At 39.0% G+C, this 27871-nt stretch overlaps 1 protein-coding gene across 2 annotated transcripts; it reads right to left on the minus strand.

The window, feature by feature from the left end:
- On the minus strand, positions 1-27509 carry LOC106096017 (longitudinals lacking protein). 2 transcript variants are annotated; one of them, XM_013263524.2, is made up of 5 exons: positions 27357-27509; positions 27020-27277; positions 12033-12194; positions 7234-8985; positions 1-1203 (listed from the first exon to the last, which is right to left on the minus strand). In XM_013263524.2, the coding sequence occupies exon 4, from the start codon at positions 8876-8878 to the stop codon at positions 7451-7453; it is 1428 nt and encodes a 475-aa protein (XP_013118978.2). In that variant the 5' UTR covers positions 8879-8985; positions 12033-12194; positions 27020-27277; positions 27357-27509; the 3' UTR covers positions 1-1203; positions 7234-7450. The 2 variants fall into 2 exon arrangements, with proteins under 2 accessions (XP_013118978.2, XP_013118979.2); XM_013263525.2 differs by lacking the exons at positions 27020-27277; positions 27357-27509 and having other exon boundaries at positions 12033-12265.
- Between the last annotated feature and the right edge of the window lie 362 nt (positions 27510-27871).

Here is a 27871-nt window from a genome sequence, read left to right on the forward strand (position 1 = left end):
TTTATTGATGAGAAAATATTCTTCCCTTGTCTTGTTCCTTAAAGGCGGATGTTTCTCCTTTTGTTGTTGTATAATCATTAAAGAAATAATAGAAAATCCGATATTACACTTTTTTTTATTACTTTTTGGTTTAAAGTTGGTTTTGTGGGCGCTTTACTAACTAGATTTGGTTCAGTGTAGGACTTTACGTCTTTAGTTTAGTAAAGCTCGGCATTAAATTGTTAAGTTTTATTTTAAAATTAAATACGATAAAAATATAAAAAAATAATAAGAAATTAAATATATTTAGGCATACAAAAAATATTATGAAAAAAGTACAATAATTAAGAAAATCTCACATAACCTATAGGCTGGAGACTCAAACTTAGGAGCTAGTTTTGATTTTGCTTTTTGATTTGGTTTTTCTTTTTTTCTTTGAATATATTAATATTTATAGGAATAGCGAGTATTTAATTGTTTCTTGGCAATCTTAAAAGCTATGAGATTTTCTTTGTGCAGTTTATGATATAAGAAATAATTTTAGTTTTTTTTTATATAATTTGAGTATTATGACACGCAGTTGAGAACGTTAAAACGAAGAAATAAAACTAACAACACAAAATTCACATTTACAAAAAAATAGAGACCAATGCGACAAACATTTTCGCTTCCACACACGCACAAATCTACTACACTATACGTTTTTTTTTTCAATTGCAAAAAATAATTTTAAATGTAAAATAAAAAAAAATTATTCGATTTGGAAGCAATATTCGATTTTTTTTAATTGTTTCACAAAACAATAATTGTCATTTGATTTTGTTTTTTTTTTGGGAAATATTTCCATTGTTATTGTTTGTATATCTTGGGTTACTAACTTATAGGATAAATTTCATTTCTAGGAATTTATGGCAAGGAATTGTTTTTTGTTTATCTGGAAATCAGGAAATACTGGCACTTGGGGTTAGTAGGTATACATTTGGAGATAGTTTTTCATTTTGTAAACCTTTGTTTTTGGGAGTTTTTGGTTATTAAGAAGCTGTAAAAACTCTTTGGTTTATTTCTATACAGGATCGTAGTAAATTTCGAGGTGGTATTCATAAGATGATATGACAATGATGATAAGTTCTAGTGCTGCGAAGATGCTGACTAATCAGGTTATGTATTTTGTATGAATACAACTTGAGTTTCAAGCGCATCAATCGGGGGGATTTTGTAGTTTCTCTGCAATGGAAAGTAAAAATAAAAACATTTAAAACAAAACTCAATAACCAGACATTATATTTGACCGGACTGTCTAGCCGACCGCACATCCATTGTAGGAAGTTACCGTTACCCGATTTTTATGTTAGGTAAGGTTGAAAAGAGGGTGCAGATATTAATCCGCCCCATGCCACTATGGACATACACCTAAGCCAGTAATCGGCTTGTTGTGCGCTCTAAAAACTATAAAGTAACCTCTAAAAAGAAAATTTTAAGTTAGGAATTCCGTGCTACTTACAAAATCCTTCATTGCTTTCAATACCACTCCCCTAAGTTGGTTCATGTCTGGCATTGTGTATCCACCTAAGTGCCGGTATCTGTAAGACGCGAAAGCCGGGCAATGACAAAGGAAATGCTCCAACATCTTCCCCCCATGCCCTACACATGCTATCACTTGCCGCACCGATTTTACATAGGTGAGCTCGAAGTCCTATGTGTCCCGTTATGATGCCAATAGCTAGGCTCGTTTTCTCACGATTTGGATCTCCCCATAGGATTTTCGTCGTCCTACCGACCGTTTCGCTGTTCCACAATGTTGCATGCGCATTCGTCGCCCTCTCCCTTAATTCGGAATGCGTCGTCCCGAAAGGCTTCGGGTCAACCAAGTTTATTGACGGCAGTCCTCTGGCCTTCACCGCCAAATCGTCTGCCCTTTAATTTCCCCTTACTCCATTATGGCCCGGCACCCAAACGATGCGGATTTTGCCATCCTCAGAGAAGGCGTTAATCTCCTTCTTACACTGCAAGACTGTTCGTGATCTTACCATACTGGTTGTTATTGCCCTTATGACAATTTTATTGTGATCACGCATTCCGTGATCGCCCGGATCTCCGCCTGTAGGACCGTATTATGGCCAGGCAGTCTAAAACAGATCTCAGTCCCTGGTTTCTCAATGTATACCCCCAGGCCCACTCTGTCCTCTAGCTTTGATCCATCCGTGAAACATGATCTGCCACATGGCAATACTAGGGTTCCGTCAATCCAAGACTGTGCCGATGGCAGCAGTGCCTCGCACTCGACTTCAAGGTTCATCTCAGGTATCCGATGGGAAACCTCTTCCCTTCCTTCCAGGTTTCCTATCGTCGCCTCAATTATACCGCGATGGTATGAGCTGCTCCCATCCTCAATCCATTCTCCCATTGTCTTAAGTCTCATAGCCGCAGTGGCTGCCTCACACTTAATCTGTATGTCAATGTGTCGGATATCTAGAATAGTCTTCAGTGACCTGGTTGGCGTGGTCCTCATCGCTCCACCTATGCCAAGACAACATGTTCTCTGAACCTGTTGTATCGTCCTTATGTTGCACTTTTTCTCCTTAGCAGTTCACCAAACTGCTGAGGCGTAAGTAAGTATTGGTATAATCACGTTCCTGTAGAGCCAGTGGACTATCCTCGGATTCAGGCCTCATTTGGAGCCAACGGCCCGTCTACATATTGCCCAACATCTGTGAGCCTTCTCAGTGACACTTCCAATTCAGTTTTCTGTCCAAGATCATACCTAAGTATTTGACCTTGTCTGATATCGTCTTATTGAGGAAACGTGGTGCGTTAAATTGGCCCACCTTCGTCTTCCTCGTGAACAGGCATATTTCAGTCTTCTCTGGGTTAACATTGAGACCTTTCGGACCTTCTATATAGCTCGTTCGGATCCTTACCCCTTAGAAGTATTATAACATCATCTCCGTAGCAGACGGGTTCACATCCCTCCTCAGTCAGCATCCGTAATCATTTATGGTGGTCACCCATAGGAGTGTCGATAAAATGCCCCCCGTGGCGTGCCTTGTGCCACTTTCTCCCTTATATTTATGCCATGGGACACACAATTTATCCACCTGTTCCTTAGCATATGGTTTATCCAGTCTCTAAGGACCGGGTCCACCCGGTACTGGTCTAAGGATTGCGCACATTGTTAAAAGCCCCCTGATGTCAATGCATACCGCCAGGGTGTACGTTTTGGCATCGAAGGATTTTTCTATTTTATGCACAACCTCGTGAAGGGCAGTCTTCACCGACCTTCCCTTGACATAGGCATGCTGTTTGTATTTGAGCATTTCGCTGGATGTCATACCCTTTATCGTGGTGTCCACAATACGTTCCATGGTTTTGAGTAGAAAGGACGTAAGGCTTATGGGTCTGTAGGCCTTTGGTGTCGCATAACTTGCCTAGACAAGCATGCCTGAAAAGTTATTATCATAAGATTTTTTCGATGATTGGAGTCTATCGATTACCGTCTACACAGAAATGTGTAATTATTACTTGACAGAATTAAATTACATCTTCTTTCTTCACCCACCATGGATCCCATTTGGTTAATACTTTGCGCGGCTTCTCTTTGCAGGCAGAAACTAAGAAATTGGTTTAAATGTTGGAGGTCAAAGTAGAAAACATCATACAAAACTTTGCCAGCTCTATCAGAGAGTTATTATACCCCCCACCATAGGATAGGGGTATACTAATTTCGTCATTCTGTTTGTAACACCTCGAATTATGCATCTAAGACCTTATAAAGTATATATATTTTTGATCGTCATTTAAAGCGATCTAGCCATGTCCGTCCGTCTGTCTGTCGAATGCACGCTAACTTTCGAAGTAGTAAAGCTAGTCGCTTGAAATTTTGCACAAATACTTTTTATTAGTGTAGGTCGGTTGGGTCTTGACTTCTTGTGCCTCTAGAGGGCGTAATTCGGGTCTGATTTGACTGAAATTTTGCACGAGGTGTTTTGTTATAATTTCCAACAACAGTGCAAAGTATAGTTCAAATCGGTTCATAACCTGATAGCTAGGATCTTGGGTCTTGATTTCTTGAGCCTCTAGAGGGCGCAATTCTTATCCGATTTGACTGAAATTTACACGTAGTGTTTTGGTATCACTTTTAACAATTGTGTTAAGTATGATTCAAATCAGTTCATAATGTGGTATAGCTTTCATATAAACCGATCTTGGATCTTGGCTTCTTAAGCCAATAGAGCGGGCATTTCCCATCCGATTTGGCTGAAATTCAGCATGAGGTGTTTTGTATTGACTTCCAATAATTGTGCTATCTATGGCGGGTCGACGCAGTCCGATTTAAGGGCGTGGCGACAAACACTGTGGAACAGCGAAACAGTCGGTAGGACGGCGAAAATCCTATGGGGTGATCCGGATCGTGAGAGGACGAGGCTATTACTGAAAGGAAGTAAGAAGGAGGTCAGTTTAGCTTTTGGTATCATAACGACACACATAGGACTACGAGCTCACTTATGCAAAATCGGTGGGGCAAGTGATAGCTAGTGTAGGGCATGTGGGGAAGATGATGAGGCTTTGGAGCATTTTCTATGTCGCGGCCTTAAGTCACCAGTACTTAGGTGGGGACGCAATATCAGACATGAACCAACTTAGGGAGTGGTATGGAAAACAATTAAGGAGTTTGTAAGTAGCACGGAATTCCTAATTAAAAATCTTCTTTTTCGAGGTTACTTAGGTGGCCTATGTCCATAGTGGCATGGGGTGGATTAATATCGACACCCTCTTTTCAATCTAGCCACGGATGTCAGAAGTGATAACAAAACACTATGCGCAAAATTCCGGCCAAATTGGATAACAATTGCAGCTTCCAGGGGCTCAGCTTGACTTATCAGGAGATGGGTTTATGTGGGAGTCATATTAGGTTATAGACCGTCCCAATTGCAACTTCCAAGGCCTTAAGATGTCAAGTCAAGATGTTGGTTTATATGGGAGCTATATCACTTTAAAGACCGATTCGAATCATACCTGGTACAGAGATTAAAGTCAGAACAAAAGCCTTTGTGTCAAGTTGCAACTTACTTGGATGAAGAGTGAAGCCTCTAAGGGCTCAAGAAGTCAAAACCGGGGATCGGTTTATATGCTAACTCCAACGACCAGAATTAATAAGAAGTACCTGTGCAAAATTTAAACGGCTAGCTTTAAGTGTTCAACCGCTATAGTTATTGCGACAGGCGGAGGATGGATGGCTAGTTCGACTCAGAACATCGAGACGATCAAGAATGTACATACTTTATGGGGCCGCAGACCAATATTTCGACTAGTATACCCCAATCCTAAGGCCACCCCAGAGACTTTTCTCAGCTAATGCTGCTCCCTAAGATCTTTCATTTGGGACTCATTTTGTATTGTTTGGCATACCATGTCCGTTTAGAGGATTTTATGGGGTGGAGAAACCTCCTGATCTTGGACCAACTTTTTTTGCATCAGATTTGTACTCTACTTCCAAATACCTTTCATTTGATATCCATATTCTCACAATCGGTCAACATTTCCTGTAGGGGATTTTGTGGAGGTTTTAGGCCTCCCATACACCTTGCGCCAGACTTTTTCTTTACTTCCAAACAACTTTTATTTGATACCCATATTATCCCAATCGATAACAATTTCCTGTTGGGTGGATTTTGGGGGTGGGCCATGCCCTATTTTTATATCCGACGTGTTGAACCGGGTTCGCTCCGCTGCGACTTCTTTTTACTCTTAAATATCTTCTATATAAGTTCTCTAAAACCCTGGTCGGTAAATAAGTTCTGTTTGGCGGTGGGACGCTCTTTCAGTCATTATGCCTCAATGCGGATATAAAACCTTTCATGGCTATTTCGTGGGTGCGGTGACCACCAAGATAGTTGGTCCTAAGAGTAGATATAAGAATCGGGCTCTACTGTCAAGTGATTTTTGGCCCCATGGCCAATCAAAAGTCCTGTTTGGGGCTGGGATGGACCACCAGAGACTTGGTCCCGAAATTGCTTTAATTTGAGCCCCATACTGCCATGTTCGGTAAATATGTTCTATTTGGGAGTGTTTAGGGTGGGGTGGCCCCCAAACACATGACCCAACAATTATATGTGCGATTCATTCTCAAATACCTTTCATTTGGATTCCCTATTGTAGTGATAGGTCCATACTATTTGGAGTTGGGGCAACCCCCCTAGGCAACCCACAACAAATTTGGATACAATTTTTTTATTTTATGTTGCCGCTGCAGTACAAACAAAATTTCGCTTGAATTGCCTCACCAATCTCCGAGATCAGGAGTTTTTGAAAATTAGGGTAGGTGGAAGATCTGCCCGCCTTCGGATATGAAAAAATGAAATACCCTATTTTCATCACTCTTGCATATCATCACTCATGCATATCATTTGAAGGGTAATGTGGGTCGGGCGTTCTCCCAAGCTTTTTGACATCAAAGTTTCATCAAAGTTCATTCATAAAAATATTTTTTAAGATTATTTACAAAAAATAGCTTTTAGGCACCACCGATATATCGTCGGGTTCATGCAATCTTGTTCCATATGTCATTTTGGGCAATTGAGAAAAACGAACTTTAAGTTGGTTTTGGTTCCCTTTTCCACGCATTTCTAAAGAATGTTTGCTTGAATTTTAAAGCTTTCCATTCCAGATGAGGATGTCTTATAACCCATTTTCTAAAAAAAGTTAATTACTATTTTGTTCCATATCCAAAATTTTATTACCATTTTGAAACTTTCGATTGCGTGGAAAAAATATGTACCAACATATCATTGAATTAACGTTATTGTTGTGTTCCATATCCAATATTTAAAGTTAAAAAATTTTAGCATTTTCATTTAAATAAGTTTGTATATATTTTATTTAAATATGATCCGATTTTGCCCGTTCAAATATGAATCAAAAATTAAATTCAATATCTGAATTTTTAAGGCAGTCGCGCAATTACAACTTGCGGACGTACAGACACACCGACATTCTTATATCACCTTCGAATTTTACAACGATCGATAATATATATGTTTTAAAATACCGGAAATGGATATTTCGTTGCATGGCAAATGGAATGACAAAATCAATATGCCCCGTTCCTTCGGTATAGGATATGGAACCAACTTACATCTCAATATCTCGAAAACAAAGGGAGAAACGTCCACATTTCTTGAAAATTTCGAATAGCCCACGATTTGTCGACATACATATATTTGGACGGAAAGATTTAGTTTATTTGTTAGTTCTTACCATTTTTATTCTCTCCGTTCTTCTCTTCCACTTTTTCCTTCATTTCCTCGTCGTCAACATCATCATCATCATGCTCTTCTTCAGTTTCATCATTGTCATTCCATTTGTGAAAATCGTTTTTCCACTTCTCCCACCACCCACCACCATCACTTTCGAATACTTTTGCCCACTGTCATCTGTCGTTTTCCATGGACTGAGCCATGAGATAGGACCAAAATCATTTGGAGCAATCAATGACTAACTTGGAATTTGAATCATCAGAAACGCTGGCCATGCTCGCACTGTTTGCTTCCAATTTCATGGAATATTTGGAACGCCGACGGCTAGCCAGCTGGGGCAAATTCGAGTGATGTTTACGGACATGCACCCCCAGGTTACCTCGCTGCTTTGATTTGTAGGGGCAATAGGGACACTGGTGGGAGGGCTCCTTGCCACCGCATTCAACATTTTCATGGCGTCTCAAAGTTGATTTCCAACGATATTTTTTGCCACAATGACGACACTCGTAGATGGGTTCACCGTCCGGACCCACTCCCGTGGCGCCAGAATTATCATTAGGACTAGTATTGTTAAAATCACCCAGAGAATAGCTGAGATTGCCAAAGGCTTGAGCTTGAGCGGCCAAGTTCATGTATTTTTGAGATTCATCCGAAAGATAGTCAGCTGAGCCAGGCGTACCAGGGGTAGAGTTGCTGGCGAAAGCATTTTGCAAAAGCTGGGGTAGGACGCCGCCTTTTGAACCCTCCATCAGATGGATATCATCGAAGGTATTAAATCGAGAATCATCTTCATCATCGCCATCATTCTGATCGGAGCTTTGATCACATTCGGATTTACGCTGTTGTCTTAGGAAATTCTCAAGGATTTTTGTGGGTGTGGATTCATTTGTCTTGTTACCTGGCTTGAATTTGGCAGTCTGAAATTTCAAAATCTCTTGGGCCCTTATATGCTGTTGGAAGTTGTGATAACCATCTCTAAACAAGGCAGCCGCAATGGCAGCCGCTTGGGGATTTGCAGCGGCCGTAGCAGGATTTAGGACAGGAACTGGCTTAATGACACTTTCCCCATCACTGTTTAGTGGAGGCTCTACCAGACCAGTGGTGGGATTGATTATGGGTTTAATATCCAGCGGTTCATCGTTGTTATTGGGGGTGGCCGTTAGCACGGAAGTGGGTATGGCGGTTACAGTGGGCGTTTCCAATTTTGCTTTCAGCGTGTATTTGAGTTTTGGATGAAATGCTGATGCTCCTGCAGCGCTCACCGAATCACTAGTTGCAGAGCTCTCGTTGACCACCTCGCCAGAGTAACCATTCTTTGAAGCCGTTTCTGAAGCAGCTCCATTTGTGGCTATGGCCGCTATACTAGAGGGTTCAAGTGTTTCCGCCGAGGTGGGTGAGGTTTGACCACAATATTTGGAGACCACGGCACCCAAAACAGAACCTTGAGGCTGTTGTTTGGGAACCTTGGCGGCAGCATTGGCACGATAGAATTCATACAACATGTCCGAGACATCGGACATGGACATTCGTTTGCGATTTACTTCATTCAGACCGGCGCTACCACCACCAGCGGCACCGTTTATGGCGGCTGCTAGTGTGGACTGGGTAATATCGGCAGAATTTCGGCCACTCGAGTGTTTTACCATGCTTCCTGCATTGCTAAGGCGTGATTTGCGTCTATGGACCTTTTGAACTTGATTGGGTGCTGTATTCTCTTTGTGCGTCTGGTTCTGGGCATTGCCGTGACTGAGATCTGAAATAGAGCATGAACGTATTAGAAAATCACATGCGCATCATTATGACTGTTATATATTCTCTTCTGAGGACAATGAAGGATTAGCATTTTGTGCAGACACCATGAAAAAGCAAAAGATTATCGTTGATGATTTATACCTGTGTATTATGTTTTTCTGACCTGAGTTACCGATTTGTGCTAGGAAATGAAAAGAAGGATTCTTTACGTAGCGGTTAGCAATAAATGTGGGTTAGCGATTTCAAGGTTTTACAACGTGCACTAATGTAATGAAGAATGAAAATCAATTTTTGATGTAACTAAATTATTGCAACATTATTACACACACTTTTATATAAGGTTTATTGTTTTCTTTTTATTTTCCTTACATTAAATAAGAAATATTTATTTACTATCTTAATATTGCACTTCAAACTAATTATTTTCTTAAACTACAATAAAATTTTTAAGTTATTCCTCGCTCAATTAATATTGCATTGGGAAACTTTTAACGGTTCCTTTTATATTTGTATACTTTTTACAGTTTTGGTTAAGTTTTATTTTGTTTTGGTATGCAAATTTATAACCCATTGCAATATGGGGGTATTATAAAAATATATATTAAGGTCTTTTTCTATATAAATAGGTAAAACATTCAAAATTTCCTCCTGAACATTCCATTAAGGAACAGGGGCAAACTTCTCACATATCAATGAGTGCAGTCCGATTCAAGTTTAAGCTCAATGATAAGGGGCCTCCTTTTTATAGCCGAGTCCGAACGGCGTGCCGCAGTGCGACCCCTCCTTGGAGAGAAGTTTTTTACATGGCACAGTACCTCACAAATGTTGCCAGCATTAGGAGGGGAAAACCACCGCTGACAATTTTTTTTTTCTGATGGTCTCGCCAGGATTCGAACCCAGGCGTTAAGAGTCAGATGCGGACATGCTAACCTCTGCACTACGGTGGCCTCCATAAGAACATGTTAATTATGAGAAATCGGCATGAATGCATCTGGACATATGGTTGACAACAACTCAATTGAAAAACAATTAAATTTGTAGAGCAGTGATGGAACTTTCACACATTTGTACATTACTTCGAAACCTGCGGTTCGAACGTAAAAATATGGACACTACTCATATAGGAAAAGAAATCTTATATCTGTATAAGAAACTAGTTTCTAATGTGCAATAATTCTGTATAGGAAAAAAACGCATATTAAAACAAGTAAGAGCATGCTAAGTTCGGCCGGGCCGAATCTTATATACCCTCTACCATGGATCGCATTTGTCGAGTTCTATGCGCGGTATGTCTTTTTAGGCAAACAAAGAATATTGAATAAGAACTTTTATGCTATTGGAGCTATATCAAGTTATAGTCCGATTCGGACCATAAATGAATTCTGAACACAACATTGCGCCTTGTAGTGGCTCAAGAAGCAAAATCGGGAGATAGGTTTATATGGCAGCTGTATCAAGCTATTGATCGATTCAGACCATATAAGACACGTACGTTGAAGGTCATGAGAGAAACCGTTATACAAAATTTCTTCCAAATCGGATGAGAATTGCGTCCTCTAGAAGCTCAAGAAGTCATGATCCCAGATCGGTTTATATGGCAGCTATATCAGGTAATGTACCGATTTGCGCCATACTAAGCACAGTTATTGAAAGTCATAACAAAACACCTCATGCAAAATTTCAGCCTAATCGGATGAGAATTGCGCCCTCTATTGGCTCAAGAAGTCAAGATCGGTTTATATGAGAGCTATACCAGATTATGAACCGATTTAAATCATACATAACACAGTTGTTGGAAGTGATACCAAAACACTACGTGAAAAATTTCGTCAAATCGGACGAGAATTGCGCCCTCTAGAGGCTCAAGAAGTCAAGACCGATTTGAAATATACCTAACGCAGTTGTTGGAAGTGATACCAAAACACCACGTTTAAAATTTCAATCAAATCAGACGAGAATTGCGCCCTCTAGAGGTTCAAGAAGTCAAGGCCCAAGATCGGTTTATATGGCAGCTATATCAAAACATGGACCGATTTGGCCCAATTACAATCCCTACCGACCTACACTAAAAAAATATATTTGTGCAAAATTTCAAGCGGTTAGCTTCGAAAGTTAGCGTGCTTTCGACAGACAGACGGACGGACAGACGGGCAGACATGGCTAGATCGACTAAAAATTACAAGACGATCAAGAATATATATACTTTATGGGGTCTCAGACGCATATTTCGAGGTGTTACAAACAGAATGCCGAAATTAGTATACCCCCATCCTATGGTGGAGGGTATAAAAAATAAGTTGGATTTTTTGGACTTTCTTATTTCCGGTGTCCACTGTATATACTGATGGGCCTTCTTGAAGAATGCCGTCATAATTGTTAAGTAATCGTTGAAGTCGAAACTCAGTATGTTCTTCAATTTGGCATAGTGATAGTTAGAAACTTCAAGTCGATGCTGCATGATCTTCCTCTCTGGCCAGCCAGTGGTTGAGGACACAGTGGCTGTGTTTGCAATTCAAACCGTGGGGAAACTGCAAGAGCTATGTTTGTTTAGGCATCATATAACTACTATGCGAAGTATGTGTTATTGGCTGTTATCCCACGACATCGAAAACTATTTGGCAAACCTTAACACTTGAAATCAATGCAGTACAACTGACTTGGATAATGCTAGAATAAAACTGAACTAATATTCAATAATTGCTTCAGTTTTGCCAACTGAATACTGAACAGTTTAACAATACTTAGTAACAATTTAAGAGTACCCTGTAATATTATATATGCAAATTTAAGAGGTTACATGAGACATGGTAGCTGTTAGGATGAATTCAATTATTTTCATGAAAGCTCTTCCATAGCCCAGTGTTAAAAATTTTTAATCCCATCTATGTTGATGTCTATGAATGAAGAATATGGCGTTAACAAATACAATGTAATATACATTAGCAGTAGGTTACGATGTGATATTGTGATGATATTTAACCAGGGAGTTGTAATGAGCTGTTAAATCCTTGTGCATGTGCTTGAATGGCGATATACAGTTGTAGTTACCTTGCGTTGTTGTTGTTGTTGTTGTTGTATCATCACCATTCCAATTCAATAATAGTAATGATTACCTAGGAAAAGAGAAAAATAGATTAGTTTGGATTGTACAAAAAAACCATTCCCTATAAGCTTTTTAGTTTTCATCTTCTTGGACCATCTCTCAGGGATCTGCAAAAAAGAAAAGGAATAGATTAGTGCAATGAATTGGTTAAGGAACATTTTGTATAATTTAGAAGACAGTTCCTAGGAGTGCAGTTCATGCGGTTCATTGTAGTACAATTGAAAAACGGCTAGCTGCGTGTTGAAGCGAGTTTGTGATAGGTTAAAATAAAATACCAACTGTTCGCCCCTGTTCCTTAATGGAATGGTTGATGGGCAAATATGCATTTTGCTTTATTCACAAAACTTAATGAATCCTTAAAATAGGTTGACAGTTCTATAAAGGAAATCTGTCAAATAAACCTATTTCAAATCTACATAAAGTTTTGTGCATTCCGTTGCAAGTGTCTGATAATGTATCCTTTTTCTATTTTATGCTTCCGAAAATATTTTTTTAAAGTTATTTCTGCTCAAAATACTGACATTGCTTAAAAGAATAGGTCTACAATGTTGAGGTCCAAACTGAACAAATTGTTACAATTTGGTTCATTGTGGCACGACACTTATACATATGTACATACGTATCATTTATTTCATTATAATTAAAATATTTTTCTTATAATACATTTTATGAAAAGTTTTTCTTTCGTGATTTTTCACTATCTTTACCATAAAGGAAAATTGTTTAGTTAGAAGATGTGAGTAGTTAAAACATTTCCCTGCCTAGGTTAGGTTAGACTAGACCAAAGATTCTTGTGTGACTCGAACCCACAATCCCCCCCACTCGTAATGCGAGTAGACTACCAATTCGGCTACAGGGCATAAAAATTTATCAATGATTATGACTGCATCTCGAAAAAAGATCAAATATTGATGAGTAGTACATCAACATTGATTTTCATCTGGCCTACATCATTTGGCTACAGTCATTTACTACTCGCAACTTTTCTTTTCACGCATCAATGAGTGCTGCAAGAATCACGTTTTGCCTCTTCTTCTTCTTTATGTAGCTGGGCTCCAGAAGCCAATAGTCATCGCTTGTAAATATGTAAAGGGTGATTTTTTAGCTGTTATATTTTTGACAACACTGATTTAAAGAGCTCACGCACGTTTCGTGTTTTATCAAACATTTTCAGTTTGGTCAATAACTTAACCATGAATCGTCTTACGAACGAACAACGCTTGCAAATTATTGAATTTTATTATCAAAATGCGTGCTCTCTTAAGAAAGTTCATCGCACGCTTCCTCCATTGAGCGAAGAAGTTCTTTTTGGCTTAATGGGTAAATAAGCAGAATTGTCGATTTTGAAGTGAAGATCAGCCAGAAGCATTGCAAGAGCTACCAATGCATCCCGAAAAAGGCACAGTTTGGTTCGTTTTATGGGCAGGTGGCATCATTGGACCGTACTTCTTCAAAGATGATGCGAATCGTAACGTAACTTTGAATGGTGAGCGCTGTCGTGAGAAGATATCCAACTTTTTTTGCCTAAAATGCATGAGCTTGACTTGCATGACATGTGGTTTAAACAAGACGGTGCCACTTGCCATACAGTACGCGTAACAATGGACTTATTGAGAGGCGAGTTCAGTGAACATTTTATTTAACTTTCGGGACTGGTCAATTGGCCGCCTAGATCGTACGATTTAACTCGTTTGGGCTATTTTTTATTTTTTATGTTAAAAAGAGTCAACATTTGCATGAAATAATCTTCGAACATTAAATTATATGGACCGTAATATCGATTCAAATAAAGATTTCATGTATTTTTCTGAAAAACTTTTCTATAGCTCTTAAAAAATCACCCTTATTACAAATCTGATATTTACTCACAAATGAGAAATGTGTGAAATGAAATCGTCCAAGAAGTCCTCACGGGTCGGTTTTTGCTAGTCGGTAGAGGGAGTAACTCACTCACTCTCTCTTCAGGTTCCGCGGTGAATTTGTTTGAACATGGGATGGCGTACCGCCTGCTATGCTGCAAACCGATCTCTACCCAATAAGTCTCTCATCCTACATTTTGAAGACTTTGGAGAGACTAATTGATCGGGTGGCCGTTTTCTCTCAACTATTACGGACCTTGTTCGGGGAGCTTTGGGGAAGCTGTTCGGATGGGCGAGGACCAATGAGCTTGGCATAAATCCCAGGAAGACTGAACCAGTCCCTTTTACTAGGAGAATGAAGCTGGATGTTTTTAAGTTATCTGTTCTGCATGGGGTGGAGCTTCTGCTGTCTTTAGAGGCCAAGTACTTGAGCATGATTCTTGACCAGACATTAAGTTAAAGAAAAACATCGAAGAAAGGGTCAAAAAGGAACTGAATGTGCTCTACTCTTGTCGCAACTCGATAGGAAGGAGTTCGAGGCTAAGGCCGGGGACGGTGCACTGAATGTTTACCGCGGTCGCACGGCCAATTCTCACTTATGGTTGTGTGGTGTGGAACAAAGCTCTGTACAACTGTGCACTTCGCAGGATGATCGAAAAGGAACGGGGTACCATGGCAATGCTAATCTCTGGGTCAAGGAGAAATACCCAGAGAGTGTTGCATAATGCCATTCTCGATCTTCTGCTTTTGCACCTATATGTTGGGTATGTGTGTGTCAACAAAGATTTTCATTAGACTGAGGGAGGCAGGTACATGCCGCTTAGGGCGGGATGATTTGTATGGATGAAAAATTATTAATCGTGCAGTAAAACCGTAATCTACAAAAAATTATACAATAAGACACTAATCCGCGTCATTCGACTTTGAAAAAGCTTTTATTTCTAGCATTTATTTTTTGGCAACTCGCCCTAACGGCGCTCCTCTAATATCGGCCACTCTTTGGTTTTGCGGAGCGATGGCGCCGTGCTATATATATTGATGGATTGGAAATTGGGAGCAACCCGCCCTTCACAGGACTTTATGAATACATGGATGGGTCTAAATTGGATGGGCGCACTGGAGCAGAAGTCTTTAATGAATTCCTTTGAATCAGGGAATTTTATAGACTTCTGGACGATTGAAGGGTCTTTCAGGCGGAGGTCTTCGCAATCCTGAAGGCACTGGAAACTTTGTTGTTGCGGGAGCGGCGGCTAGATCAGACTGTCACTATTTACGTGGACGTCGTCAGTCTGCATGAGCCATTATTTTTTCAGAAGATGAAAATACCTTCTTCGAACCATGGGAAAGACTGTCAGGCTCTGTTGGGTCCCAGACCATTAGAGCGCTTAAGGCTCTGGCGTCAGCCCGCATGAGCTCTTATCTTTTCAGAAGATGAAAAGAGCTTCTTCGAACCATGGGAAAGGCTATCAGGCTCTATTGGGTCCCAGGTTATTAGGGTGCGGAACGATGCGGCCGACGAGCTGGCCAAGAATGGATCGCTATGAAATCAGTGAGATCTTCACTCGCGAGTTTCTTGGTAGGCTGAACACCGTTTACGATGACTGGGCGAATAAAACGTGGGCTGGAGTTTTATAGGGTGTAAGAGGCCCTGTGACCGAGTATTTCGCGAAACAAGACGTCGCTTACTCTGGGGCTAAAAAGCATGACTAAGGACTGCTAATAGGAGTCCTGATTGGTCATTGCTACGGCAGGCCTTTGATGTCGTGCTGGGCGTACGGAGAAGCAGACTTCTGCAGAATGTGCGATGATGGGGAGTAGTTGGAGACGGTCAAGCACCTGTTGTTTCATTGCCCCGCAATCGCGAGGAGGAGACACAGGATAATGGATGAACACCACTTTCCGAGCCTGGACTCCCTACCGGCTCTTAGTCCTCTTGTTACTCCGAAGTTCTGTAGAGGGCTGTGGGTTTCGTTTTTCTGTACTTATTTGCTGTTTTGTATCGATCTATGATGTGTGTTTATCTATTTTTCCCCTCTTTCTCTTCTACTTTCTTCTAAGGTGAACACAATGGACCTAAGGTCTCCGAGTGAAGAGGCTAGTAGCCGAGGTTGCTAGCCGTGTGCCCTCCAACATAATCTAACCTACTCACAAATGTCGCTACCGTTAGGGAAGGGATACCCACAGTTAAAAACATGTTGTTGGTGTTCACGCCGAGGTCGACAACTGCCTTTCCATGCGAATGCTTTTCACATAATTTCTTGCTATAGCAATTAACAAACAATAAACAGCCTCGTTAACTGACCTACGTATAACACTGAATTGTGATATTTCATCACGATTTTCATCATGATATTTCAACAGTCGAAGAAGTCGGCAAACCAAATGCCCCAAATAGGTATACGTGTATGTTTAGCTACATGGGACGGTAAAAGCCGCGTCACGCTTTTTCCACAATCTTCTTCGCACTACTGAACATAATAGAGGGAATTGCCAGACTGGAGGCGAGGTGGGAATCTATTCATGGATGCCGAATTTCAGAGAGACGCTGGCCTAACCTTGACCGAAGATGGAGGCATGAGTGTGTTTCTTTTGATAAGAGTTCACAGAGCACTTATATAGGGCTTAAAACCGCACTGTGGGTTCTCTGAGCATCGCATAGTGCTCAGAGAGCCCACATAATGTTATAGAAGGCGTCTTGATGACGATGAGATGATCGAGCACTTGCTTTCTTCATCTCCGTATCCACAGGAACTTTCCATTTTAGGAATGCAATTTCTCCCCAATTTGGATGGTCTTATAAACGTATCGCTAGATAGTCTCCTTAAATACTTAGGCATGACGTAGTAGTTCCGAAAGCGAACGCGACGAGATCCTACACTCGGTCATATGTATGCAGGACCAGTGTTCGGCATGCTCTGAATAGAAATTTTGTTAGACATGGGCCGATTTTTCCTCGGGGATGCGCTTCCCACATCTTTTCGTTACTTTTTCACCCATAATTCTTTTTTCGCTAGGGTATCTCAATGAGCCAAACTGACCTCCGAGTGAACTCGCTTTTATTATGGGCTACCCATTCAACCTAAGCCTAAATCTTTACAAATGTCGCAATCATTAGTGAGGGAACACGGCAAGGATTGGCGAGAGAAGTCTCCCGGTTGTTTCCTAAAGGAAATTTTTTTTTGGCGAATTTGTAGTTTTGCAAGAATAAGCTCAGGAGTAGGCCATCGTAGCGCAGAGATAAGCAAGTCTGCCTATAACGCTGAACGCTTGGGTTCGAATCCTGGCGACACCATCAGAAAAAAATTTTCCCCTCCTAATGCTGGCAACATTTGTGAGGTACTTTGCCATCTAAAACTTCTCTCCAAAGAGGTGCCGCACTGCTGCACGCCGTTCGGACTCGGCTATAAAAAGGAGGTCCCCTATCATTGAGCTTAAAACTTGAATCAAACTGCACTCATTGATATGTGAGAATTTTGCACCCTGTTCCTTAGTGGAATGTTCATGGGCAAAATTTGCAATTTTCAGTAGCTTAATTGATGTTTACATTTTTACATTTCAATAACATATGTATTTGTTAAAGCCAGCAGTGCATTTAATTATGCCACGAATATCTAATTTTACGACGAATCCACATTCTCATAAGGTAATGCGATTTAATTATCCTATTTTTATTGAAGTGTTGATTTTATGTATATTGCTTTACAATTTTTTTCCTTTCTGTTTTTTTTTTAATTTTTGCTTGAGTGTTTTTAAAAAAATCACAATATTTTCAGACACTTGTGAATATTTTTCTTATCTTTCAAAAGCTTTTAAGCTCTTCAAAGCTTTCCATTTGTAATAATGTAATGTAATTTTTAATATATTTTTAAAAGCTTGAAAGTTGATTTAAAGCTTTAAGCTATCACAATTAGGCTTCAACACGCAACGAAACTTTTAACGCACTTTTTTTTCTAAATTAAATGAATTTTACAAAAAAGCGTCTTCACCGCACTACAAGCATTTCTGCACTAGCTGTTGGCCAAGGAAAAGCAATTTTAGCTTAAAATAATATGGGACAAACAACAAAATTCTCTCGCACACACACACACACACAACAATATGACAAAGATACACATGAGACTATACCCGAATTCGAAGAGGCTTACGATAGAAAATCATGGCGATGAGAAATACATTTTCCACTTTTTTCCAAGAATAAAAGCGAAAAAAGCCGAATTTTCTACTTTAACACACACACACACTAGCATTCGTAGGCATTAATCTCTCTTCGTTGGCATTGAAATGAAATGGAAAAAAGGTTACGCCTGCGCACATCTGTCAAAAGGAATTCAAAAGGAAAACTTGTTACCTACTACGTCGCCTGTGGCTATTAGCATCACTGTTGGAGGGAAAGAGATCGAAGTATATTTGCTTTGGAATCATATGGACAATTTTGAAAGTTTTTCCCCGACCTAAATGCGTGCCGACAGAGCGTTTGAGGATGTATGTGTATGCACTTTTCACTCAGAGTGTGTATGTGTGCGCTTGTGCGTAGGCATTCGAACGAAGGATGTGTGCAAGTGTTTTTAAATGCTTTGTTTGGCTGAGGCCTGGATTAAAATAACAACAACAACAACAACCACATGCACACAATATCCGAAAATAACCCAAACACGAAAGAGATCAGATTTTAAAAATACATTATATTTTCATGTGTTACCATCCTTTTTTGCTTTGTTTAGAATTTTAATGCTTGTTGTTTTTGCTTTTCATCTTACTGCTGTGGCTGCAGCAGAGTTCAGTCGTTGGGTGCATCCTTTTCGACGACTACCTAGATAAGTATAACTCGACACTCACTTTTACTTTAGTTGTTTGCACATTTTCCATTGTTGTGTGTTGGTTGATTTTCGAACAAAAAAAAACTTTAGATGTAACTTTGGCTATCAAAGGAATGTGTTGTAGGATTTTCCTAATTGCGAGGGAGGTATGACTATTTGGTCGAAAGAAGTTATCTACTCCCAAGGATTTAAATAGAAAATAAAAAACAAACTACACAGTACAACGGTAGGAGGCTACCGTAGCGCAGAGGTTAGCATGTCCGCCTATGATGCTGAACGCCTGGGTTCGAATCCTGGAAAAAAATTTCAAAGGTGGTTTTCCCCTCCTAATGCTGGCAACATTTGTGAGGTACTATGCCGTGTAAAACATCTCTCCACTGCGGCACGCCGTTCGGACTCGGCTATAAAAAGGAGGCCCCTTATCATTGAGCTTAAAACTTGAATCGGACTGCACTCATTGATATGTGAGAAGTTTGTCCCTGTTCCTTAGTGGAATGTTCATGGGCAAAATTTGCAATTTAACACAGTACATCAGCCAAACTTGGAGGGTGGGAAATATCAAGTTCGGGGGAGATGGTAGGAGTTTTAGTAGAGCAAAATCCCAAAAGGGTTTGTAGTTTTCAACCCAAACTTGTTTAAGGGTCTTTTATATTGTATGTATGTATAACCTACACAGAAGGCGAAGGCTATCGAGATTTTTACGATATATTCAAGATATATCAGAAATGGGTGGACGAATTGCTTTTTGTTCTCTAATATTAACTCAAAACACACAAATCTTAATTCGTTGGCAAATATCTTGCGGAACGTCCACTCCAAAAACCCCTCAAACGGGCATATATACCGATCAGTAGAATACAGTACAAATTTGAGGCTCGTCTAACACTTGTTCCTTAATTTGTATACAAGGTACTTTGATCCCAACAACCGCTCATTAAGTCCTATATTATACCGAATGGTATATATGCAACAAAGTTTTTTTTTTGGGATTAAGGTTTCTTAGGATTGAGGGAGTCCCCCTTGATTCTTGTCCCGTTATTTTTATATCAAATTCGAACAGTATTCCTTAATATATTTCATGTGATTCCCATATTTTACGGATTGCTATGTATCCATGATGGTGGATGCATATCAAATTTCTACCAAATCAGGCAAAATTTAAATTGTAAACCGATTTAGACCATGTTTGGCAGGATTGTTAAAAGTTGTAACGAAACATTCAAGCAACATTTCATCCCAATCGGATAACAGTTCAGGCATCTAGGGGCTCAGGATGTCAATTCGGGAGAACGGTTTTAGGTTATAGACCGATTTGGACCATACTTTTCACGATTGTTGGAATTCGTAACAGAACACTACATGCAAAATTTCAGCTCAATCGGACAATGCGGTGTCTGGGGGCTGAAGAAGTCAAATCGGGAGATCGGTTTATATGTGGACATGGCTAGATCGACTCAGAAGGTCAAGACGATGAAGAATATATGCACTTTATGGGGTCGCAGATCAGTATTTCGAGGTGTTACAAACGGAATGACTAGATTAGTATACGTCCCATCCTATGGTGGTCGTTATAAAAAGCATTTCTGCCATTAAGGACTCGACAATAATTAAATGGACAAAAACTAAAACGTACCAAGTTGTAATACAGATCTTTAAATTTAAAGACTGAAGAGTGATGACAAAAGACAGACCGAAACACCAGAAACGTTTTGCCCACGAATATCCTTTTCAAGAACAGGCCACGGTTTTCTCATACCAATAAGTTCAGTCCCACCACCGAAGGATGGGGGTATATTCATTTTGTCATTCCGTTTGCAACACATCGAAATATCCATTTCCGACCCTATAAAGTACATACATTCTTGATCAGCTTAAAAATTTAAGACGATCTAGCCATGTCCGTCCGTCTGTCTGTTGAAATCACGCTACAGTCTTTAAAAATAGAGATATTGAGCTGAAATTTTGCATAGATTCTTTTCTTATCCATAAGCAGGTTAAGTTCGAAGATGGGCTAAATATCCGCCGATTTAGGGTCTTAGGATCATAAAAGCCACATTTATCATTCAATTTTGCTGAATTTTGGCACAGTGAGTTATGTTAGGCCCTTCGACATTTTTCTTCAATTTGGCGCAGATTGGTCTAGATTTGGATATAGCTGCTATATAGACCGATCCGCCGATTTAGGGTCTTAGGCCCATAAAGCCACATTTATTATCCGATTTTGCTGAAATTTAGGACAGTGAATTGTGTTTGGCCCCTCGACATTCTCCTTCAATTTGGCCCAGATCGGTCCAGATTTGGATGTAGCTGGTATATAGACCGATCTCTCGATTTAAGGTTTTGGACCTATAAAAGGCGCATTTATTGTTCGATGTTGCCGAAATTTGGGACAGTGAGTTGTGTTGGGCATTCTTCTTCAATTTGGCTCAGATCGGTTCAGATTTGGATATCGACCCGAGGTGGTGGCCCGGCCGAACTTAACGCTTTTTTACTTGTTTATATTAATAACGACACAGTATTTCCCTCCTTGTCCTACTAAGTGGTGTGGCTTTGCGGAAAGACATTCGGACTCGCCAATAAAATGGAGGTCCCTTATCATTGAGCTTACCCTTGTAACGGACATTACTCAAGGAAATGAGATAACTTTGGCGGCAGTTTCATAATGGCATTTGTATCAATACCAAGGTTATAATAATGAATTTTTTCTATTATTACAAATAAGTGCTTATTCTTGAACTTCATCGAATGTTATATGTAATGACATTTGTACTACGGGTATGGTATTCGTGTTGATAACTCGTTATATTTTAGCAGCTAGTAAATCGAAGTATAATGAGTGATCCATTATTTTACATGTCAAAAATAATGGCATGTACTTACCAAGTTTTTGCTGGGTAGACGCATGTCTATATTCAAAAGTGCAATCTATTCGTAGATAACGTATGTATGTAAGACAAGTCTTATGAGTACAGAAAGTGACAGCTCATATGACGTGCCTTATCGTGTAATAGAGTGTGATTAGAGCGCACTCTATTTGTAGATAACGTACCTAAGACAAGTCTTATGAATACAGAAAGTGACAGCTCATATGAAGTGCCTTATCGTGTAATAAAAGTTATGGGTGGCCATTAAAGAATATTTGTTGCACCAGTCACACTTTGAATAAATATCCCAGAGCCTCGATGTTTTGCGCTACTTCTGGAATCTTTTACATCCAGTTTAAAGATGTCTTTCTCCACTTGGTTTCGCCATCAAAACCAAGAAGCGTATTTTAATACGTTTAACAATGCTAACGTCGTCATACAGATCGTGGTTTATACGACGCCTATACTCTCACATAGACTGTTCCATATATTTAACAAAGGATCTCTCAACCACTCCAAGTACTGTTTTATGGGCTTACGTAAGTATCAATGTTACGGAGCCGTACAACAGCACGGGAGCACTGAAAAACGTTTGTCCTTATTTTTAAGATTAGAGCGAAAATTAGCAAACTTAATTTAAATATCAATTTTCCAACTCTTTAAGGAAACATTCTCTTTGGCGAAAAATATTTTCCTTCATATTTAGGATTTTTTATTTTCAGTGGTAGTTTAATAAATCCTTAACTTTGCGTTCACTTGTTAATAAAGACAAAAATCTAAACTGAAGGTCAAAATATCGTTGACATTTAGGAAATTGACCTTGGGACAAGACAACAGTGAACCATAGTTAAAGACGCAAAATAGCCTTGCAAATAGGGGAGTCTTTAATTGTTAAATTTTTTTTTAGTTTAAGATGCTAAGTTTAAAAAAAAATTTTTAAAAAAATTATAATTTGATAGTCATCTATGAAGTAAAATAGGAATCAATCAGTGGACAAAATTTTAAACGAAAGTTCATGCCCGCTATTATATAGGAAATTAAATTTAAAGGCTGCATCTTTATTTCAAAGTTTTGGTTCTTTGGCCAACTTTTTTTTCAGTGTGTAGAGAGGCGGCTTTGTTCCTGAACTGCCTGCTTAATCTAAAATAGCATCTGTTAGCCAATATTATGCTTCGCTTTATTTCAAAATTGGTGTGATTTGTTCCGTTAATGGCAGTGACGAGGTAGACAAAATTGTTGAGTACCTTAGAATTGCAGTTTCCAATTTTATCGATTTTCTTTATTTGCTCGGCTGTAAAGGCCTTTGCGGGAGTTGTTGGCATCTTGTTTCTGTAATCTCCAATAACTGCTTACACTAACACTGATTTTCTTTAGTTGTTTCCAAAGGCTGCATTAACTACTATCGGTGATCGACCCATAATGTCGATGTCGTCGGCAAAGGGTATTAAAGAGATCACAGAGCTCTGGAACTAGGAATAATATGCTGAGTAGGGCGGGTTGATTTGTATAGATGAAAAACTAAATTAAAAATTATCTTCGTAATCTACACAGAATTCTAAGAAGATTATCCTAAGAAACTATGCATTTATTTAAAATCAAACTCTAATCCGCGCCACTCCAAGGGCATGTACATTTTCATATCGAGAGGCGCGGATTAGGATTTTATTGCAGACATAGGTTTCTTGGAGGATCGTTGTGACGAGAAGCTCAGCTGCGAACTACCGCAGGTTGCACATAATCCAAAACTCCTTAACCAAACTGTTCATACTGCACCGTCTTGTATTCTTTATCCAAAATTATTTTTATCACCCATTTACCGATTTGGTTACTTGTGAGAAATGCTGGCTTAATATAGCTTGGCCACCATCATATTTGCTCTCCGCTTCGATCACTTCTTTCTTTCGAACATTTTTCCCAAATTTCATTTCGAAGAATAAACAAACAAAAATAGAAATGAGATATTTCAAGGTTATGATGATTGAATTGTTGTTTGTGTCTGCCCTCACAGATAGAGTATTTGCATTGATCTTTAACAGGATATGTTTGTCATTGTGTGTGTGTGTGTGTGAGTGCGAAGAATGTGTATTCACAGGATGCTGGCCAATGAATGGTTGCATGTGTGTGCAAGATTCTATGAAATTTGGCATTTATTTGTGGGTCTGTGATTGAGAGCGAGAGGTCATTTCTGAACATATTGCTGCTTGACCGAGGGTATGTTTTCTTTGTCATTTGAGGGAGGCAGCTAAGGGGATGATTTTTCTATTTGTCAACTTTTTTTTTCGTTGAACCTGCTGATGGAAGATGGATAGTAGATCTACAACTGCGAATGAGCGAAATTTTAAAGGAATCATGTGAATGTCATCGATTAATTGGCTCTTTCTAATGTAAATTTGTTTTGCTGCTACTGTTCATTGGTTTGTAAAGTGTTTTGCCCATCTACATTTATTTTCGAAGGAATTGTCATAAATTGGTGGGTTTTAGTTCTTATTTATAGCCTGTTTGTCGGTGTCCAAAATAAACTCCCAGGGAATTAATTTCTCCCTCGAATAAAATCCTCCTATTCTGATTGAATGGAGAGAGGAAATTTTTGGGAGAGGGAATTTCGAATTCTCGAAAACAGCTGTTTTGCTTCAGCTGTTTTATTTTGACCAAGCATTTTACTATTATTTTTTGGAAAAGAACATAAAATGGAAAAATATACAAAAATAAGTTATAAAGGTTGATAAAAAAAGTTTACAAACATTTTTACTGTTGCTTTTGTAATATTTGTTTTAATTTATGCATTTTTATAGTGCACAATTATGGCCTACAGCTTTTCACCATATTTATGTGTTGTGATAACAACTTTCCGTCTTCATCCAGCAATCGCTGGCTAAATTAGATGTTTCCAGAGTGGTCTGGCGTTTTGTCCCTGGTTGCATGCGGGACACACATCCTGCATGTTGGCGTTTCCCTTGCCAAAAGCAGTTAAGATGGCTGAATCGTATGAATGCTGTGGTGATCTGCCTGATACGCCGTTTTATCTAAAGGCCTACTTTTATGGAACTAGAACTTGACGATCTAATAGACATTTCCGGGCGGCAGTCGCTTTTCTTGGTGGTTGGGACGGTTGCTGGACATAGTGCTGCCGGAAAGCGACTTATGGATTTATGCTTACTCCTGTGGAGTAAATGTAGTCAAATATGGCGCCAAGTATCTTTGAATAATTACCCACTAACATTCCATTAAGGAACAGGCAGAAGACTTCTTGCATATCATTGAGTGCCGCCCGATTCTACTTTAAGCTCAATGCTAAGGGACCTCCTTTAAGTATTCGACTCGGAACGGAGTGCCAATAAAATTGAAAAACTTAAGAAAATCTTATATGGTGTGTACATGACATATTTAAAAAGGGAGAACCAAACAAAATTTTTACTTGTTTTTGATGAAAAAGTGAAAAATAATTTCCATATATTTTAAATTGTTCGTAAGTAATAAGAAGTGCTACCATTTTTTTTATAAAAACATAAAATTCATAATTTTTTATACTAACCCCCTTTTATTTGTTTCGGGAAATGTTTCCCAAGTTTTATCGCCTCAATCTCCCTTTTATATCGATTCAGAATAGCTACTTAGTTCCCTGGGAGAGATTTCTCTTTTTCGAAGTTTGTTTAGAATAAGGGAAAGGGGATTAGGGATAAAACTCCCAGTAAATTGTTATTCAGAATAGGGGAAAAGGGAGTAGGGAATAAACTCCCAGGGAATTGTTATTCAGAACAGGGCTAATTATCAAGCCGGTTATTACATTCAGATCCGTTTTGGTTTATTACTTTTGATGAGTGTGTCAAAAGAGCATTGAGGATACTATTTTCCATTTTTCCTTGAATTGCTGTTCAAGCAAACTATTGAGTTGCATGAAAGTTTAACGTCCAGATTGTCTGCTCCAGAAGTTTGTTTATGGGCTAACGTTTGATGTAAAGTTGATATTGTTGCTGTGTTTGAACCTGGGCAATTGACGTTTTCGGTTTGGGTGGGTTCCAAGAAAACTGGTCTACCTTTACTCATAAATTTCAATGTTATTAAAAAGCGAATTCTAAACTTAGGTTTGAAGAACCCTTAAACAATCGGATCAAGTTTTGAATTCGCCGGTTTGCAGAAGACCTGTCCCACTATCACATTGAGCGCCTGGATTCCAATCGGTAGGTACACAAAGAAGTAAAAGGCCGAATCTTATATCCTCTCTCTCCGAGGGATCTGAATGGATGAATTTATTAATTTCTTTGGTTGATTTCTTTTTATAGACAGACATAAGGAGCATAATTGAAGGTTATACCAAAAAGATCAAACCGATTTTTGTTCAAAATATTGGGTTAATAATTGCTTTCTGTATGAACTCAAGAAGTAAATGGAAATAGGGGTTTTCTGGAGCTTTATCATGTTATGGACTAATTCGGAACACACTCATCGTACATGTTGGAATTCTACCGATTTGACTTATTGAGCCCATGGAAATCGGAAATTTTTTTCGATTTGGCTGAAATTTTGCTCATGGTGTTATGTTATGACTTCCAACAAGTACGGTCCAAATTGGTCTACAAGGCGACATAGCTTCCATATAAATCGATCTCCCGATTTGACTTCTTGTTTTGAAACACTACAGAAATCGTCATGCCAACATACAGGGTGGCTGATGAAAGCCGCTACCAAAAAAAAATGTAATAACTTTTTTTCTATTTAATAATAATAATTTAATAATTAATTTAATTAATTAATTAATTAATTTAATTAATAATAATTTAATAATTAATTTAATAATTAAATTTAACATGAATAAAAGAAAAATGTATTCCATACACCGAAAAAAAAATGTAGCAATATTCATCATTGTAGCAATATTCATCAGCCACCCTGTAGTACTTATATTAAAAGTTTACCATAAATAATGAGGGAATATCCTATTGAATGAAAACAGCCTTAGCTGTATTTGCAACGACAAAGATATTGATAATGTTTTCCTTTCGATTATCCTAAATTCCTTTTTTCATTTTTGTGTGTGTTCAATATACACAACAGGATAAGCAAAAACATAAATAAGGAAAATATCCTTTTTGTTCTTCAAAGCATATGGTTGAAAGTGCAAAGGCCATTTGTATTTAAACCAGAAATATGTAGCTGTGCTACAAGGACATATTATTTTTAGAAAAATACAACATTGAAAATACCAAACGTATTTTATTGGTTTTGTATAAGCACAAAGTGTGTGAGGTTCATTGGGTAGAACTCTATTTCGAAATAAAACTAGTCGGAGAAAAACAAAACTCAGTAAAATACAAAGGACAACATCAAGTACAGTACTACACTTATGGGCACGTAATCAATAGTTTCATGAAGTTTATTTATTTTCTCTACTTACCTATAGGTTGGCCAACAGAGGGTAACCAATGATTCTTTCTCTTTTCGTTGTATCCTACTCTTTTACTCTCTTTGACTTGTGTCCTGGAATGTACATATCAGGTAGGTGCTGGTCCTTTTTGTCAATTTCATGTGGGACCTGTCGATCAGGGTTGAGACTGCAGCTAATCTCAAATGTTGCAGTCTAACGGTATTCGGAGAGCGCAGGATATGCGTTAACAATGTTGTATTTGCGGTTGCGGTGTCAAACGTGTAAAATCTATGGGGCCGAAGAGAAAGACATGGATGATTTTTAACAATTTACATTTCTATTAAAACGCAGAAGAATTCTTACTTACCTTGGAAGGGAAAGAGGTCCGCAGACTTTTTAACAGAGCACGTCGTAAAAAAACGGAAGTTTGCTGGGATGTGTATTACACACGGCTCAAGAAATACAATCAGATTACCAGAACGGCAAAACGTGTCTCCTGGTAGCTTTTCTGCGAAGAGGTCGATAGCTTGAATGACGCCGCCAAGATATAAAAGATTCTCCCAAAAACCCATGTCCAAACTGAATGGGGGGGTCGATATGGGAGTGATAGCAGAGACAACGGAGGACATGTTGAGGCTTTTGATGAAAACCTATTTTCCATAGGATACGACGGGACTCACGGAGACACCGGAATCTTGGAATGACGTTGATCGAAGGTTTATAATAACGGAATTTATGGTGAAGGAATCCTTGAGGAGCTTCAAACCATTTAAGTCACCCGGACCTGATGGAATATTTCCGGCGTTACTACAGAAAGAGGCAGACTATCTGGCGCCTCGTCTGGTCAAAGTTTTCACAGCATGTCTAGGACTTTCATATACT

This window comes from Stomoxys calcitrans, chromosome 5 (genome assembly GCF_963082655.1).
Source record: "Stomoxys calcitrans chromosome 5, idStoCalc2.1, whole genome shotgun sequence".
Lineage (NCBI taxonomy): Eukaryota > Metazoa > Arthropoda > Insecta > Diptera > Muscidae > Stomoxys > Stomoxys calcitrans.

Excerpts from the sequence above, each read along its gene's own strand:
- LOC106096017 (XM_013263524.2), bottom strand. The coding sequence starts at position 8,878 with ATGGTAAAACACTCGAGTGGCCGAAATTCTGCCGATATTACCCAGTCC.